Raw genomic sequence first — 16,643 nt, 5'->3', positions numbered from 1 at the left:
TTTCTGTGTTTGGATATTTGGATCTATATTTCTTTTATTTTTCATTTTTATCATTATTCTTTTCAACAATTTCATCAACCTCTCTACACTTAACAATTTACTGTTGAAAGATGAGAGTTCACTCATTTGTATTACATGCAGTCAGAAATACGTGCACTCATGCGGTCAGGACTCGGGGCTTCAATGAGCATTTGTGATGGTCTAGATTTTAAATTTGGTATTTTAGATTTAAAACAAATAAACCAAAATCTGCATGTTTTTTGCGTTGTCCAATCTTGATCAAACAATCACCGATGTCGCATGAAAGCACGAATTTCTAACTGCATACACTCCAAATAGGCAAATACAATCTTCACACAAGATTGGTAGTTAACATATTTGGTGGTGAATGTAAGAGGTCACTAAACTAATTCTTTACTATCCTTATCTTGCATTATGCTTCCATTTCCTTGAGTTTGGCAGCAAAGGCATAAAGATATAATCGTAAAATTACATCTTTAGTCCTTTAATTTAATTTTATGCAAGGATTTAGTCTTTTATATTATTTTTTTTACGTAATTTTTTGGTTTTTTTGTCCTTTATTCATGTTTGTATATAATTTTTTAAACTTTAAATCTATAATTTTCTTTTACTGTATAAGATATATTTATGATTTTGCAAACAAAGAAAGAAAACTATAAATTTGAAACTTAGAATTTATATCCAAACATGACAAAATGACTTATAAAAAAAATGAAAAACTAAAGTGTTAACTGAAATTAAGTTAAGAGATTAAAGATGTAATTTTCTCAAAAGTAATTAATCAAAGTGGAGAATTTTATAATGGCATGGATATTAAACCAAATGTAATAGCTTGAAACTGAACATACAGTGGATTATTGTTTTGAGATTCAACTTTCCCTGCTTTTGAGATATTCCTTTTTGACTAGTGAAGAATTCTGCAATGTAATGTGCAGGTTCCTCATCAAACTGCAACTGTCCAAACTACTTTTTTTTTTTACTTTTTACGTAAATGTGTTTATAGCATTTCATTAATCAGGATATGTTCAATACAATATGGTATATCAACCAAAATTTGGGGACTAGCTAAAGATGTGGCCGCCTTAGCTAAACTATGAGCAACCTCATTTGCGTGTTGCCTAACAAACTCAACACGAGAGTTATTGTAAAATTGGGAAAAAAGACTCTTACAATGTGTGATTATATCACCGAACTCAGTAGCATCATGTGTACGTGCATGGAATCTGTCTACCACTTTCTTTGAATTGAGCCCAAAATCAACCGGTCCCAAGTTTAACTCATGAACCCAAGTAAGAGCATAGAGTAAGCCAAAAGCTTCTCCAATATGAACCGCACACATAGGAATAAATTGATTATACATAGCCAAGACAAAGACTCAAAGCTCGTCTCTAATGCATATGTCAATTCTCACTTTATTATATTGAGATAAGAAAGAAACATCTATGTTACATTTAAAGCGTCTGGTGGCAGGCTTGCTGTCCAAGCTACTTTTGTCAAAACTATTTTTACCATCAATTCAAAAATTTATTTTATTATACTTAATTATAAAATATTAGTTTAATTGCATCGGTGACTCTTCATGATGTGTTTGATTTTAGTGAAAGTAAAAGGGAGGAAAGAAAAACACATAAATCAATGAATGAATTCGGACTAAACCATTAGGGTCATCTAAACTAAAGAAATAAATTTGGACTAAACCAATGAATAAATTAAAGGGTCATCTAACAAAATTGACATTAATCTAATAATATTTGCATGTATTATTTTAAGAGCATGAAAATACTAAGGTATCTTGGAAGTGAGAGCTTGAGAAATAATGTTGAATTGTGTCTTCATTAACTTAATAAATTTATATGTAACCAAAATAATAAATAAATAAATTTACACAAGATGAAACTTTTGAATGATAGATTAACTATCCTAATTTTTTTAAGTATCTTTTGTGTGATTAAACTAAAAGTCATCTGCATGCAAAGTGCATACATTAATCTCTTAATCTCCCATCCCAAACCATAATAGGACTATACTGAACATAATTAAACCAAGAGTTTTGATAACGTTGCATTTCTAGAGCTGAATTCAAACATATAGATGTGTGATTAAAAACGTATACAAGCAAAGGCTTAAGAGTGAAACTAGAGGGAGGGGTTGCACTTGAAAGACATCTCAACAATAGAAGGTGTCAACTCAATATGTAAATATCAAAGAAAATTTATTATAATTTTTGTCATCTTATTTAAATTTCATTTACTTATAAAATTGATTTCTCATTTTAAAATCATTTAATTGGGGTCTTTTCGTTAAATAAATTTACTCGCAAATGCTGATGTGCCTTTTAAATGATGTATCACACAATATGATGATGTAAAATAATTAACACCCATATGAAATTATAAGAAAATTCTCTAAAAACTTCAATTCAAATATAATATATCATCATTTTTTCAAGTTTAAAAATAAAAATACGAGAGAGGGATCAAAATTGGGTGATTTGAATGAGTAAATAAAAATAGAGGAACTAAGACCGTAATTAAGAGTTAAGTCAATACAAAAATATAATTTTTTTTGGTAAACTAAAATTATTCTCCACGCACAACTGCAGAGACTAATTCTCTCGAGGTAAATGATATTCATTTAAGAAAATATAATTTTTATTTGTGAAACTAAATATTTTATTTGGGTGAATTAATCCAACAATTAAAGTCAAACTCAAAGTATACACATATCATTCCAACCATATATCAACTGTCGAAATAATTTAACGATCAAAATTAATGTATCTCCTACCTATTGAATTTTATACATAGTCATTTTAACCATACATAAATCGTTAGATTAATCAAATTAATTTTCAACTCATTACACCATTCCAACCATGGATAGAGGTTCAGTAAATTCACAAATATACTAACTGCAGTGCAGTCAATCACATGTAAATCGTCCGAACAAAATCAGACGATCCAAATTTACTAACTACATAATCAACCGCACAAAATCCAATTCCTTCCAACCATACTTCAATCACCAAATCAAACCAACAATCAAAATTAATATCATAACCATTAAGATTTTTTTTTAAGCTTAAAGTAACTTTTAAACAAAAAAAAAAAGGGTCAAACGCACCGTAATTCATAACCATTAAGTTTTTTTTTGATAGGGTCTGTTTGGTAAAAATAAGCTATAAGCTAGCTGATAGCTGATAAGCTAGCTGATAGCTGATAGCTGAAAAGCTAGCTAATTGAAATTAAAGTGTTTGGTAAAATTAGCTTTTAAAGTGGTTAATAAATATAAAATGACATAATTGTTAGTGGGTAATTTCTTTTTTAAAGTGGGTAATTATTAAATTAAAGGGTAAAAATGAAATAAAGTGTAAAAAGCTATAAGCTATAAGCTCACACGCTACTTGAAATAGCATATGAAAAAAAAACTATAAGCTAGTAAAAAAAGCTTTTTACCAAACACCTTTAATTTTTTGAAACAAGCTTATAAGCTCATGTAATAAGCTATAAGCTAACTTATTTGTGTTACCAAACACACCCATAAGCTAACCATTAAGATTATTAACACAACCAATCCAAATCAAATTAATCCAACAATTAAAATTAAATTCCCAACCGTTAGGATTAATCCAACGACCAAAATTAACCCTAATTATAAAAGTCCTAAATATAAGCTCTAAAAAGTAAACACACTACATAACTATACTCTTATTTTTATTTTCGTATATTTATTTTTCCAACCTCACTCTCTCTCTCTCATTAGGTTCTTTTCTTTCCATTACGATCGATCTTTTCTCATGGCTTAGTAGTCTCTTCTAACTGAAACTTCAAATTCATCAACACCGTTCATCTCAATTTCTAGAACCTTCTCAAATCCTAACCCTAATCGCGTAGATCTCAAATTAGGTTTTATGGAAATGGGGTCAAGTCCTCGCACCGTTGAAGAGATCTTCAAAGATTTCAGTTCTCGTAGAGATGGTATCGTTCGTGCTTTAACTCAAGGTATATTCACTCAATTCAATTCCAATTTTTTTTTCTTCGATTTTTCAAATTTTCAACTAACCAATATTTTTTTTTTTGGATTTTTGTTTCAGATGTTGATGAGTTCTACGCACTCTGTGATCCAGGTAAATGGGTAGTTGAAGATCTGAACTAATATTTTATAATTTATCTAAAAATATAATTTTTTTTCGATTTTTTGTTTGTTTTGTTTTTCAATTTTATTGTTTCTGTGTGAAATTGTAGAGTTGACGAGTTGTTATAGCTGAGAGAGTTATCTTTTATTTTTGGAGAAATTGAGGAAAAAATAAAGTCAAAGTTTAGTATGTCCCATGTGTTTTTTAATTTTTATATTTTTGTTTGTTTTTATTTATTTATTTATTTAGGCATGAACTGACACACATCAGTTACTACCTTTTAACTACAAGACAGTTTGTCAGTTATTAGTTATTAAAATAAATAAATACATCCAGAAACAAACTAATAATCTATTAATTTAAGATTGGTAATGGATTTTAATCTATGAAGCACATACACTTTTCAAATTAGAAGGCTCTCAAATTATTATGAATTATGGCATTTTCTCAAATTATTATTGGTGTCAACATGTCAGTATGTTGTGTCTGATGTCTGTGCTATGATGATTTTAGGATTTTAGTTGATCAATATTTTTGGATCTTACTCCTTTGGATTGAGCAAACCCCTATCTATATAACTAATAATTGAGTGTTTGCTAACTGTTTTAGAATAGTGTGATTTTGTGTGCTAATAATCCTAGCTGTTTATGGTCTTTTGGTCTTGTGAAATTGTTATTCTTTTGAGCAAGATTTTAAACAGCGGGTGGGTTGCTTTGCGTTCCTTGGCATTGTAGAGAATTACTGTCAAATGTGGTCTCATTGCTGTTACGTTGTGATTTCAGTAACATAAAACCGTCTCGCAACGCAACCCAGGTTGCGGTTGCAGACATTTATTTGAAACCCTGTTCCTGAGAGTGAGACAGTTCAATTTTTTTATTTTTGAATTTGGATACGAGACCTAACAGACACCTAAGTGGTTGAGTTAGACTCATGCTGGAATTGCTCAAAGTTTTTATGGTTTTGTAATATAAATTATGAATCTGTGTTGTTTTGTTTCACTGACTTCAAAGTTTCTGTATTGTGCTTTTTTGTTTTGAAGATAAGGACAACTTGTGTCTCTATGGACATTCAAATGAATCATGGGAAGTGACTCTTCCTGCAGAGGAAGTTCCACCTGAGCTTCCAGAGCCAGCTCTCGGAATCAATTTTGCAAGGGATGGCATGAACCGTAGGGACTGGCTTTCCTTGGTTGCTGTGCACAGTGATTCTTGGTTGCTTTCCGTTGCCTTTTATCTCGGAGCTCGGCTTAACCGCAATGAAAGGTACTGTACTGTCTATAGTGAGTAAGTATGTGGTTATAGTAACTTAAGTTGCTTCTGGTTCGTTATCTGTAATTAACATGCTTAAGAACCTTGTGATATGCTGTAACTGAGGCTTGTAATTGTAGTAGTTTCTGAATTGCATCGATATCATCACTGTTATCTGTTATGTGAAAGGCAACTCTATTTTAACTTTTAGCTTCAATTTGCAATTGAACAATTATATGGGATAAATTACGTGGTTTATCTCTCACCACACCAGTAATACTTTCCCCCCTCCTTACCAGTGTTACAAAGTGAATTACAGGTTCCAAAGATTATTTAGGGCAATACATGCAACTGAGTTTGATTTATCATTTTAACGCACTTGATTGTTTTAGATTTTCCCTCAACTACTTTGAAGCGGGTTTATGGCTCCCTCTTTCTATTGATGATTCCATTGATTTATGGCAGGAAACGTTTATTTAGCTTGATCAATGACCTTCCAACTGTGTTTGAAGTTGTAACTGAGAGGAAGCCAATAAAGGACAAGCCAACTGTAGACAGTGGAAGCAAATCTCGGGGCAGCACCAAGGTTAGTGTTATTTTTGTTGTGTAAATCTGAGTTAGATTAGAAATTGATAGAAACATGGATCAAGTTTTGTAATGAACGTAGAGATATCAATGTCATCAAATCTTTTTAAAGCTTTTTACCTATTCTATCTTTTTGGTGTTTATCTACTATATCATACACACGAACTATAATGAAACGTTTGACTTGTTTATCTGTTGTAGTTGTCGGTTACTTGGATAACATTCTGAAACAGCTGAGTACAGGCAAAAAACTAAACTAGCTGTGGTTTTTTAAACAAAGTTCATAATCTATCACACTGTCCAATTCACACATTACTTTTCTTTTTGCTTTTGCATATGATCATGAAAATCGAAACCAGAGTACACTTGGCCTTCTTATATATACATGTTTGTTCATTTATCTTCAGAGATCAAATGACGGGCAAGTTAAAAGCATCCCAAAGTTGGCAGATGATCAAGGTTACGAGGAGGAGGAAGACGAGCATAGCGAAACCCTTTGCGGGACCTGCGGTGGAAACTACAATGCTGATGAATTTTGGATTGGCTGTGATATTTGCGAGAGGTGGTACCACGGGAAATGTGTGAAGATTACTCCTGCAAAAGCTGAGAGCATAAAGCAATACAAGTGCCCATCATGCAGCATTAAGAGGGGCAGACCCTAAGCCTAAGACAGCAGCATGTGAAGTGAATAATGCTTTGTGGTGCTGATTGGATACCTTAATATTGTCAAATCTCTCTTGTAGAAAATTCATTTAATGGGTATAGTTTATATGACTAATGGGTAAAACTTTCAGATATTAAAGTTAATTTCTTCTACTAAGATGGATCCTCAGTTTATGTTACAAATTTGGCTTCTCTTATATTGAGGAGTGGGGAAAATTCAAGGTTATAATTATCTATTGAATGATTGAAAGATTGAAGGAGTAGATTTTAATTTTATTTACAATTTGTTACATATATGCATAGATTTTCTTTATAATTTTTATAGTTGAGTTTTGTTATATCTTGACTCCATCTGTTGCTAGCTATTGGATCTAACATTCTTTGAATTAAGTTTTTAGGCAAATTTGTTTTCCTTAGCGCGCCAATGTGAACAGTTAATTTATAAACATTAGACAAAAAATTAAATGCAATATTGTTTACTAGAAAACTAATAAAAAACATTAAAATAAAAAAATTATCCCTTCAATTTGGATTTTGAAATATGAAACATAGAAAAAAGATGAATGAATAACATGTACGTTGGATCATATGTTAACTAGTGTCCTTTAAGGAATAAAAAAAGATTTTTTTTTTTGTATTGAAAATAGTATTTATTTTAAAAATATTGATCACATAACATAAGTTCTAAGACAACTTTCTTATTTTTGGGGTTTTTCTAAACTGTTTACATGAAATTAAATTAAAAGTTACAAGTGTAAATTGGTTTTTTTTTTAATATAATTTAGAGACACCAATCGATGATTTATTCATTCAAAAATTTAAACAGTTGAACCTAATAAACATCTTTGTTCCCCTCCACTTTACCTATTTACTTTAAAAACGCAAAATTTTAATAAAGGTTATACTAAACAGTGCTCCCGGAACATGTATTTGATTCTTTCATAGTCATCCAATTTAAATTTATAAGTTTCATCTCTATAAATTTCTTACTTCATTTTCGAGCATATTAACAAGGATGACTATGAAAGAATCGAAGACATGATCATAGGAAATAACAAATTCATGAAGAGTAATGGTAAAATAGACAGTTCAAGACCCAACATTATGGGACTCCAGTAGTGGGTGTGTGTGTTTCTTAGCGGTAACAACTGAGCCAATTAATAATGATAGAACTTAGGGTCCGTTTGAATTAACTTATTTTTGAGTTTATACAAATAATTTATGCAATTTTTATGTATTATTTTAAATTTGTCAAGATAGTTTATGATAAAATAATTTATAAAAATATAATTTTTACTAGTGGTGAACTTACAAAATAACATAAAACCTAATTTATATTCACAATATTGCATAAGCTATTTTCTATCATTATTAATATGCACCTAATTGTATATAAGAAACAAACGCCTTGCCATAAATAAACAAAAATAGTGTGAATGTTTCTTATAAGAAAAATAGGGAATGTAATTAAGACATTGAGTTAAGTGATTAATAATTTTTTTTTATAAAACGAATCTCTCGAAAGAACCTAAGTTTGACTTCTGATAAACTTAAGTGAGTGAACTCTATTTTTGGCCAAAACATTTGGCTCAAATGATTAATAATCTCTTGATAAGACTTTACTTATATACACAAAAATAATTTATTTTACTTTTCCATTTTTCTTTATTTAAACCTTGATAGTGAACACTATGTTGCTATGCATCCATACCTTCACCATCAACAATGAATATCATTAGCTCAGCTCACACTAAACCACCTGCCTCACATCACACGGCTTACTTCACATCTTTCATTTAATAAAAAAAGTGAAACTTACATCAACATGAACACATCAAAGAGCATGAGTATTAAGAATGGATCCAAGCATGAGTAGTTGAGAAGTTATACCGGTGCAAATCGACAGGAGCGACCGCACATTGCACTAAAATTTTAGGGGTATCAATTTTTTTTTATATATACTTAGTGTGTGTATGTGCATGCATGCACTCATGTGTGCGTGTGTGCGTATATTAAAATAAATTAAATAATTATTATAACTAAATTTTAAAATAAACTTAGGCTCTTATAAAAAATTAAAAGTTATTAAATAAATTCAAACACAGAGTTATATTTATTTAATATGGAGCGTGGAAGTATTTTAAATAAACTCATATATAATTAACAAATCTATAATTGTGATTTAATATATAGCAATCTAAACAAACTAGTGCAAACCGAGTTTTTTTAGACTTGAGTAAATATGATATTATTGACTTAGAGAAAGTCAACATTTGTGAATTTAATGAATTCATTGATAAAAAAATACTCTTGAGGAAATCTTTTAGATTATAAGCCTGTTAATAAACAATGAGAGAAATGAGAATTAAGACACAAGAAAACTATGAGTGATGAGAACCTAATACTTGTGGTTGAAGATCCCGTAAGAGATTCATACGAAAAAAACAAGTTTTTTATTAGTTTGAAATAAAGTAGATGTATTTTTATTTTTATTTTTTTTAATGGAAAATTATTAGTTGTTACGATATTTTGTTAACTGTTAGTTTTTTTTTTCCTCTTTGCCAGAACATTAATCCCGAACCTTCAACTTTTGTAATTCTTAACTCAACTAGTTGAGCTACTCATTCCACTTAGTACGATACATTGTGTACGATGTATTAAACTATTTAAAAATTATGAATTTTTGAATAATAAAGTTTTAGATGTAAATAAAGTTTCAACATAACCCCTAATAACTGATCCGTTCTACCTGCCACTCGAACGACCCGACACCCGAACAAATCAAAGATGTAGACGATCGAAATTGAATCTAAATTAAATGGTTGTGATTTTCATCGATTTGATAATTTTCGGCCCAAACCCAACCGATAATCTACCTAATCCCACCCACATCGAACGCTTCTTCACACCCAAAACAAAAGAAAGATACAATACTCCGTATTGAATAGGGAGTATTATTTTTTTGAACAACAATTTTTTAAAAGTCCGCGTTTTAAAACAGGGGTAAAATTCCGATTTAATTTTTTATTTATTATAACCACAAAAACAGTGAACTCTAGGAAACAACCTCAAAAACACAAAGCCTAGAGTAACACAAAAACCAAGCAGCACCAATCGGTATTTTTTTTTTAATCTCTTTTCCAATAATACTAATATTCCTTATTATTTTCTTCTATCAAATTTCAATTAACTTATTAATTACATGATTTTCTCATCGGTACATGTACTAGAGCCATTGAATAAGTAGCATGAATAGCATATGGAAAAGAGGATTTTTTTAGTCAAGTTATTGGAAACTTGTTGCAGTAAATTATCAATTACACAGTTGCATTCACAGTGTGTGAAATTGGGTCTTGTTCATGATAGTTTCATTGTGACCAAACTCAATGTACTTTATGCTAGATATGCATCAATTCATCATGCACATAAGCTGTTTGACGAAACGCCTCACAAAACTGTTTATCTATGGAATGCTTTGCTTAGGAGCTATTGTTTTGAAGGAGAATGGGTAGAGACTTTGTCTTTATTCCGTCAAATGAATAAGCACAACGTTAGTTCTGTATCGGTTGAAGAAAGTCAAAGACCGGACAATTACTCGGTATCTATTGTGTTGAAATCGTGTGCGGGTTTGAGGAAGGTTTTATTGGGTAAGATGATTCATGGGTTTCTCATGAAGGTGAGGATAGATGGTGATATGTTTGTTGGATCTGCTTTGATTGATTTGTATACGAAATGTGGTCTAATGAATGATGCTGTGAAGGTTTTTATGGAGTATCCGAAACCTGATGTTGTTTTATGGACTTCGATTGTTAGTGGTTATGAGCAGAGTGGTAGTCCGGAACTTGCGCTCGCTTTTTTCTCGCGAATGGTTGTCTCCGAGAAAGTGAATCCTGATCCGGTGACGCTGGTTAGTGTTGTTTCTGCTTGTGCTCAGTTGTCTGATTTTAAGGTTGGAAGAAGTGTTCATGGATTTGTAAAAAGAAAGGGTTTAGACACTAAGTTGTGTTTGGCCAATTCACTACTTAATTTATATGGAAAAACCGGTTCCATCAAGAATGCAGCAAATTTGTTCAGGGAAATGCCTGATAAGGATATTATATCTTGGAGTTCAATGGTTGCGTGTTATGCTGATAATGGGGCTGAAACTAATGCCTTAGATCTTTTCAATGAAATGTTAGATAAGAGAATTAAACCGAATTGGGTTACTGTGGTTAGCGCATTGCGAGCGTGTGCTTATACTTCCAATTTGGAAGAAGGTATGAAGATTCATGAATTGGCAGTGAATTATGGTTTTGAGATGGAAACCACGGTCTCTACAACTTTGATGGACATGTACATGAAGTGTTTTTCACCTGAAAAAGCAGTTGATCTTTTCAATAGAATGCCTAAGAAAGATGTAATTGCTTGGGCTGTTCTATTTAGTGGCTATGCTGAAATCGGAATGGTGCACGAGTCAATGAGGGTTTTTGGCAATATGTTATCTAGTGGAACTCGACCAGATGCTATTGCTCTAGTTAAGATTCTCACTGCTGTTTCAGAACTGGGGATTTTTCAACAAGCCGTATGTTTTCATTCTTTTGTAACAAAAATTGGGTTCGCAAATAACCAATTTATTGGAGCAGCACTTATAGAGTTGTACGCAAAATGTTGTAGCATAGAAGATGCTAACAAGGTTTTTGAAGGAATGGCATATAAAGATGTTGTTACTTGGAGCTCAATAATTGCAGCTTATGGATTTCATGGTCAAGGAGAAGAGGCATTGAAATTATTTTATCAGATGGCTAATTATTCAGATACGAAGCCTAATAATGTAACTTTCATCTCAATTCTTTCTGCTTGTAGTCATTCAGGTTTGATTAAAGAAGGGATAAAAATGTTTGATATCATGGTTAACAAGTACAAATTGATACCAAACTCGGAGCATTATGCGATAATGGTTGATCTTCTTGGTCGACTGGGAGAGTTGGATATGGCGTTGGACGTAATTAAGAACATGCCAATGCAAGCTGGGCCTGATATATGGGGAGCCTTACTCGGCGCATGTCGCATACATCAGAATATAAAGATGGGGGAAGTTGCAGCTAAGAATCTTTTCTCATTAGACCCTAATCATGCAGGGTATTATATTCTCTTATCAAATATTTATTGTGTCGACGAAAATTGGCATAGTGCTACAAAACTTAGGAGACTGGTAAAGGAGAATAGCTTGAAGAAGATTGTTGGTCAAAGTATGGTGGAGTTAAAGAATGAGGTTCGAAGTTTCGTAGCAAGTGATCGATTTCATGATGAATCCGGCGAAATTTATGAAATTCTGAAAAAATTACACGCTAAAATGAGAGAAGAAGGTTATGATCCTCAATTACAGATAGAGGAAATGCTATGAGTTATTGGAATATGAAAAATTGGGGAGAAAAGATTTTGGAATATGCTGTTGTTTGTATCTTTGTTTTGGTTCTCAGAGTCATTCTTTTAGTTGTATAGTTGTAAATAAATTAAGTGGTTTTAAGTAGTACACATCAATGCTAAAGGTTACACAAGTTATTTAGATTTTAGGTGAATGACTTAAGATTCATTTCTTAGAGTTTAACAATGGAAGACAAGGGTATCATTTTCACCTTATTTCATTTCTTTTCTCTGCACAATTTCACTTTGTTGCTTCTTCTGTCTAGCTCATGTTTTAGAGGGAGGCATGGACATTGGCCTCCCTTCAAAGCCAAGTTAAATGCATTTTTTCTCTCCATTTTTTCCAACAATATTAAATTATTAATAGTGTATTATTATGACATATTTTTTCTCTCCATTTTGTTCATTGTTTCTTTGGATGATTTATCGCGAGTTTCGTTACAAAAATGCATTGCTTATGCTACCAAGCTACTGAATTACAGAATATATGAAGAAATATTAAGGTTATAACTCATATTCATGTTGATGTATTACTTATTGTTGAAAGCTGTCTTCTTGCAGTTGATGGTGCATCTTCATCTTTTTTCCTTCTTTGGTTCTTTTCAGGCCTCCCTAAAAGCCTGCGTAATGGAGGCATTGCACATTTTCTTCATCATTTTAATTATCTTAATTTTGTGATTTTAGAAGAATTAGAGATTCTTTTGAGACTACCAATGATTAATAGCCTTGTTACTACATTTACTAAATTTTAATATATTTTGAGTTGCGTATAAGCAGGTCAAGAAATATGTATTTTATTAGTATTTGTGTCTTTTGAATATTTTTTAGAAGATAAAATGTTAGTGGTAAAAACGTAGTGAAACTCGTCTGAATGCATGCGTATTTTGCAAGTTTTTAGAATTTTTTTTTTATTCAAAAAAGCATAATTCAACAATTTATTGTGTTTTATTATTTTTATTTGAATTTTTGCCCCTATCTATCATAAAAGGCTAGAAATTTTATAAAAAAAAATGAGAAATCGAAGGTTCCCTTATCAATTGAGCTAGCTAAACGGGCAAATTGGTTACCTATGTCACATTTAATATTTACTCTAATTCTATTTTTTTTTAAGATATATAAGTATCACAATTATTTATCAACACAAATAAACAAAGCATAGAACTTTTACAACTTAAAGTGATTAATAAATTTCTATTTGTTGCAAGCTTTGGAGAAAAATTATGGCTGAAATTATTAAGTTTGCTTATTTAATGATCTTTTTTATTTCTTTGTTTGTTGTTGTAACTGATGTTAGTGGTAAATCATATTTGTCTCCATTTGAATTTTCTTGTTTATCTTATACAAAATATTTTGATTCCTTGTAGTAATTTTTGTTTCTTATTTTTATATCACAGCATTTTGGAAAAAATGCAAAGAGGATGCTAATTGTCAATTCTTTCCTTGTGTACCTCCTTATGTTCCAAAATGCGTTGTTCGTACATGTAAATGTCTTCCTCCGAAGAATCCTCTCTATATCAATACTCGTTTCCCCTGCTGACGTTTTTCAGTCTTTTATGGCCGCCACACAATAATATTGCAAATGTAGATATTTTGCAAATATCAGGGGTTTCCAGCGGTTCCACCGAGCCAGTTGCTTTGGTGAGTTGCAGTTTACTGAGATCTGTGTGGAGTATGTTTGGTTGACGAAGTTTACCTTTAGCTGAACAAGGGTGCTTATCGGTGAAAGATGGTTCTATATATTCTGCTTCAATTCTGAAATGCCCCGCTCTGGTTTTCATTTTTGGTTAGGAGTTGGTGTTGGAGAAGGACGATAGTGTGTTCTTGTTTGAATTTCAAACGATGTTGTTTTTATATTTCTTTGTTGTTTAATATTTTTTTCTCACCATTTATATGTCTTATGCTTATGGTTGAACGTTATAATATACTCCAAGGAGTATATTATAATATGCTTATGGTTGGTGTTGGAGTACTGTATTTGCTAATAAAAAAAACTATAACTTCAAGGAGCGTAGTTAAATTAATTAAATTTCAAACGATGTTGTTCTGTTCCTTCTCTTTTGTAAATAAAAAGACGACTACAAAATTAAAAGCATTTAAAGCATTTTGTCATTTATGATGTCCTCCTAGTAAGAGAGATTAGTTGTAGCTTGGCAGCTACAAAATGTGATTCCCTTTAATGAATTCAAATTATTTCATTGTAATTTTTTTTTAAAAAAAAGATACATATGATATATTTCAGCCTATGATGGAAGGAGGATATATGTAATCAAACACCAAACAATTGATTGATCGTACTTTTGGATTTTCCTTTCACCAAACAATATGAAAACAACATATATGAATTTACAAAAATTCAAACAAGTAAACCATGCAAGTTGAACTTACTTTCAACAAATCGAAATTAAGCTTTCAACAAAATTGTTGGCATCATCCCAAAATAAAGGGTAAATAGGTTTTTACACGCCTACAAAATATGTGATTTTTGTTTTATCCCCTGCAAAATAAAAAATTGTGATTCGCCCCCCTGCAATATGAAGATTCCATCATTTACCCCCTCACTGCCACTTGGATTTGAAATCTTCATTTTTTGCTGATGTGGCAAGCCTATGTGACACTTGACTGGACAAAATTGATTACATGACATGCTTACGTGGCGTTTAGTTCATTTTTTTAAAAAAAAAAAAAACAAAATTCATTTTTTTAAAAATATCAAAATTCTTGATTGGACACTTATTTTTTATTTTTTTTAAAAAAAACAATCATCACCATGTCATCTTCAATCATCCAAACCAACCATCACTAAACAGAACCCCCATCCACACCATAACCAAAATCAAAATACCACAATAAACAGAGGCTTGGAAAACAAAGAAACAGAACCGCTCCTCAACACAATTTCACAACCATCAAAGACCACCTCAAAAATCAAAAAGGGGAAAATTAGGAACGAGATCTAGGTTTTCAAATTTTCGGATTACTGAGTTTATGTTGTGGTGTTATGTGTTGAAATTTCCAAAATTGGGGTTTGTTGAAATTGGGGGATTTTTGAAGAAGAAAAGTGGAAGAAGTGTAGAGTTTGTGGAAATTGAAGGTTTGTAGAGATATATATATATATATATATATATATATATATAGAGAGAGAGAGAGAGAGAGAGAGAGAGAGAGAGAGAGAGAGAGAGAGAGAGAGAGAGAGAGAGAGAGAGAGAGAGAGAGAGAGAGAGAGAGAGAGAGAGAGAGAGGGGCGAAAAAGAAGGGTAGAGAGAGGTTGAAGAGTTGGAGTGAGTGAGTGATTGCACGAGAGAGAGAAGAAGGTTGTTCTTGGTGATGGATTTGTTCTTGCTGTTGTAAACTGATGTTGGTAGGGATGAAGAGGAAAAAAAAAAGGAACATTATAAAAGAATTTTGTTTTTTTTAAAAAAAAAAATCAAAAATGAACTAAATGCCACGTAAGCATGTCATGTAATCAATTTTGTCCAGTCAAGTGCCATATAGGCTTGCCACATCAGCAAAAATGAAGATTCCAGATCCAAGTGGCAATGAGGGGGGTAAATGATGGAATCTTCATATTGCAGGGGGTGAATCACAATTTTTTATTTTGCAGGGGATAAGACAAAAATTACATATTTTGCAGGGGGGTAAAAACCTATTTACCCCAAAATAAATTATTGTAAGTTTCATCATCAATAACAGTTTTATGCACGCTAATTAACTCATGATTTCTTCACTCTACGATCTCTCCAATTATAGAGAATTTCTTGGTTCTCTACAATACTATGGTACCGTTTGGCCTAACTTTTTTATGGTCTAAAAGCTACTTTAAAACAAAGTTTAAAATAAGTGCTTTATAAATAAAGTTAAAGTTGTTTGGTGATTTCATTTTTAAAAAACTTAAAATAAATTATAATTTAAAATTTGTTTGTTAAAATATTTTATGAAATTTATAATAATATTAAAAATTATTATAAACAAATAAAATAATTTAAAAATATAATTAACAAATATTAACATTTTGTGTGCAATAATTTAAAAACATAATAAACAAACATTTTAACGAATAGTATTTTATAAAATCTACCGTTTAATTATAAGTATATATTATTTAGATCATTTATGTAAAAATTTACACAAATCTAAAAAATTTGATAGCAATGTTGTATCTCCTAAAACTATGAATCTTGTTTTTAAGAGAATTAGTTTTGCCATTTAACCATTTACGACTTTTATTCATAATTTCATATGTAATTATCCTATATTTATTAATGAAAATATTATCTTATATTTATTAATGAAAATTCATTTGATACGTTATTGATATTCATAAAAATAAAAAATATTCAATAAAAATGCATAAGTTCTTAATTTTAGATGTCTCAATAACATATAAAATAATTTTAAATTTGTGTAAATTTTATATGAATAAGCTAACAATATAAATTTCAAATTCATTAAATATTTTATAAAATTTATATTTGTTAGAATGTTATTTTTTTATAATGTTAAAATGTTAATACGTGGCCATAACATTATCGGTCTAATTTTATCCATAATATATATATATATATATATATATATATATATATATATTGAAA

The 16,643-nt window shown here is 30.8% G+C and overlaps 2 protein-coding genes and 1 long non-coding RNA gene across 3 annotated transcripts; all 3 read left to right on the top strand.

Annotated features, from left to right (window-relative positions):
- The first annotated feature begins 3,710 nt into the window (after positions 1-3,710).
- Positions 3,711-6,927, top strand: LOC123924872 (PHD finger protein ALFIN-LIKE 1-like). Its single transcript, XM_045977849.1, has 5 exons — positions 3,711-4,022; positions 4,115-4,147; positions 5,196-5,418; positions 5,869-5,989; positions 6,396-6,927. Exons 1-5 carry the CDS (start codon positions 3,932-3,934, stop codon positions 6,648-6,650), a joined length of 723 nt encoding a protein of 240 aa, XP_045833805.1. The 5' UTR covers positions 3,711-3,931; the 3' UTR covers positions 6,651-6,927.
- Positions 6,928-9,714: 2,787 nt separating this feature from the next.
- Positions 9,715-12,764, top strand: LOC123924870 (putative pentatricopeptide repeat-containing protein At3g01580). Its single transcript, XM_045977847.1, has one exon. The coding sequence runs from the start codon at positions 9,911-9,913 to the stop codon at positions 12,032-12,034; it is 2,124 nt and encodes a 707-aa protein (XP_045833803.1). The 5' UTR covers positions 9,715-9,910; the 3' UTR covers positions 12,035-12,764.
- A 349-nt stretch (positions 12,765-13,113) lies between these two features.
- On the top strand, positions 13,114-14,080 carry LOC123924869. Its single transcript, XR_006814866.1, has 2 exons — positions 13,114-13,350; positions 13,449-14,080. It is a non-coding gene; the product is annotated as an uncharacterized LOC123924869 (long non-coding RNA).
- The last annotated feature ends 2,563 nt before the right edge of the window (positions 14,081-16,643 follow it).

Source organism: Trifolium pratense, linkage group LG4, assembly GCF_020283565.1.
Source record: "Trifolium pratense cultivar HEN17-A07 linkage group LG4, ARS_RC_1.1, whole genome shotgun sequence".
Lineage (NCBI taxonomy): Eukaryota > Viridiplantae > Streptophyta > Magnoliopsida > Fabales > Fabaceae > Trifolium > Trifolium pratense.
The sequence above is the reverse complement of the archived record's forward strand: the minus strand, read 5'-3'. Positions and strand labels throughout refer to the sequence as shown.

Coding starts and splice junctions, on each gene's coding strand:
- LOC123924872 (XM_045977849.1), top strand. CDS start 3,932: ATGGAAATGGGGTCAAGTCCTCGCACCGTTGAAGAGATCTTCAAAGAT. Junction 4,023..4,114: donor CGTTCGTGCTTTAACTCAAG/GTATATTCACTC, acceptor TTTTTGTTTCAG/ATGTTGATGAGTTCTACGCA. Junction 5,419..5,868: donor CGGCTTAACCGCAATGAAAG/GTACTGTACTGT, acceptor GATTTATGGCAG/GAAACGTTTATTTAGCTTGA.
- LOC123924870 (XM_045977847.1), top strand. CDS start 9,911: ATGGAAAAGAGGATTTTTTTAGTCAAGTTATTGGAAACTTGTTGCAGT.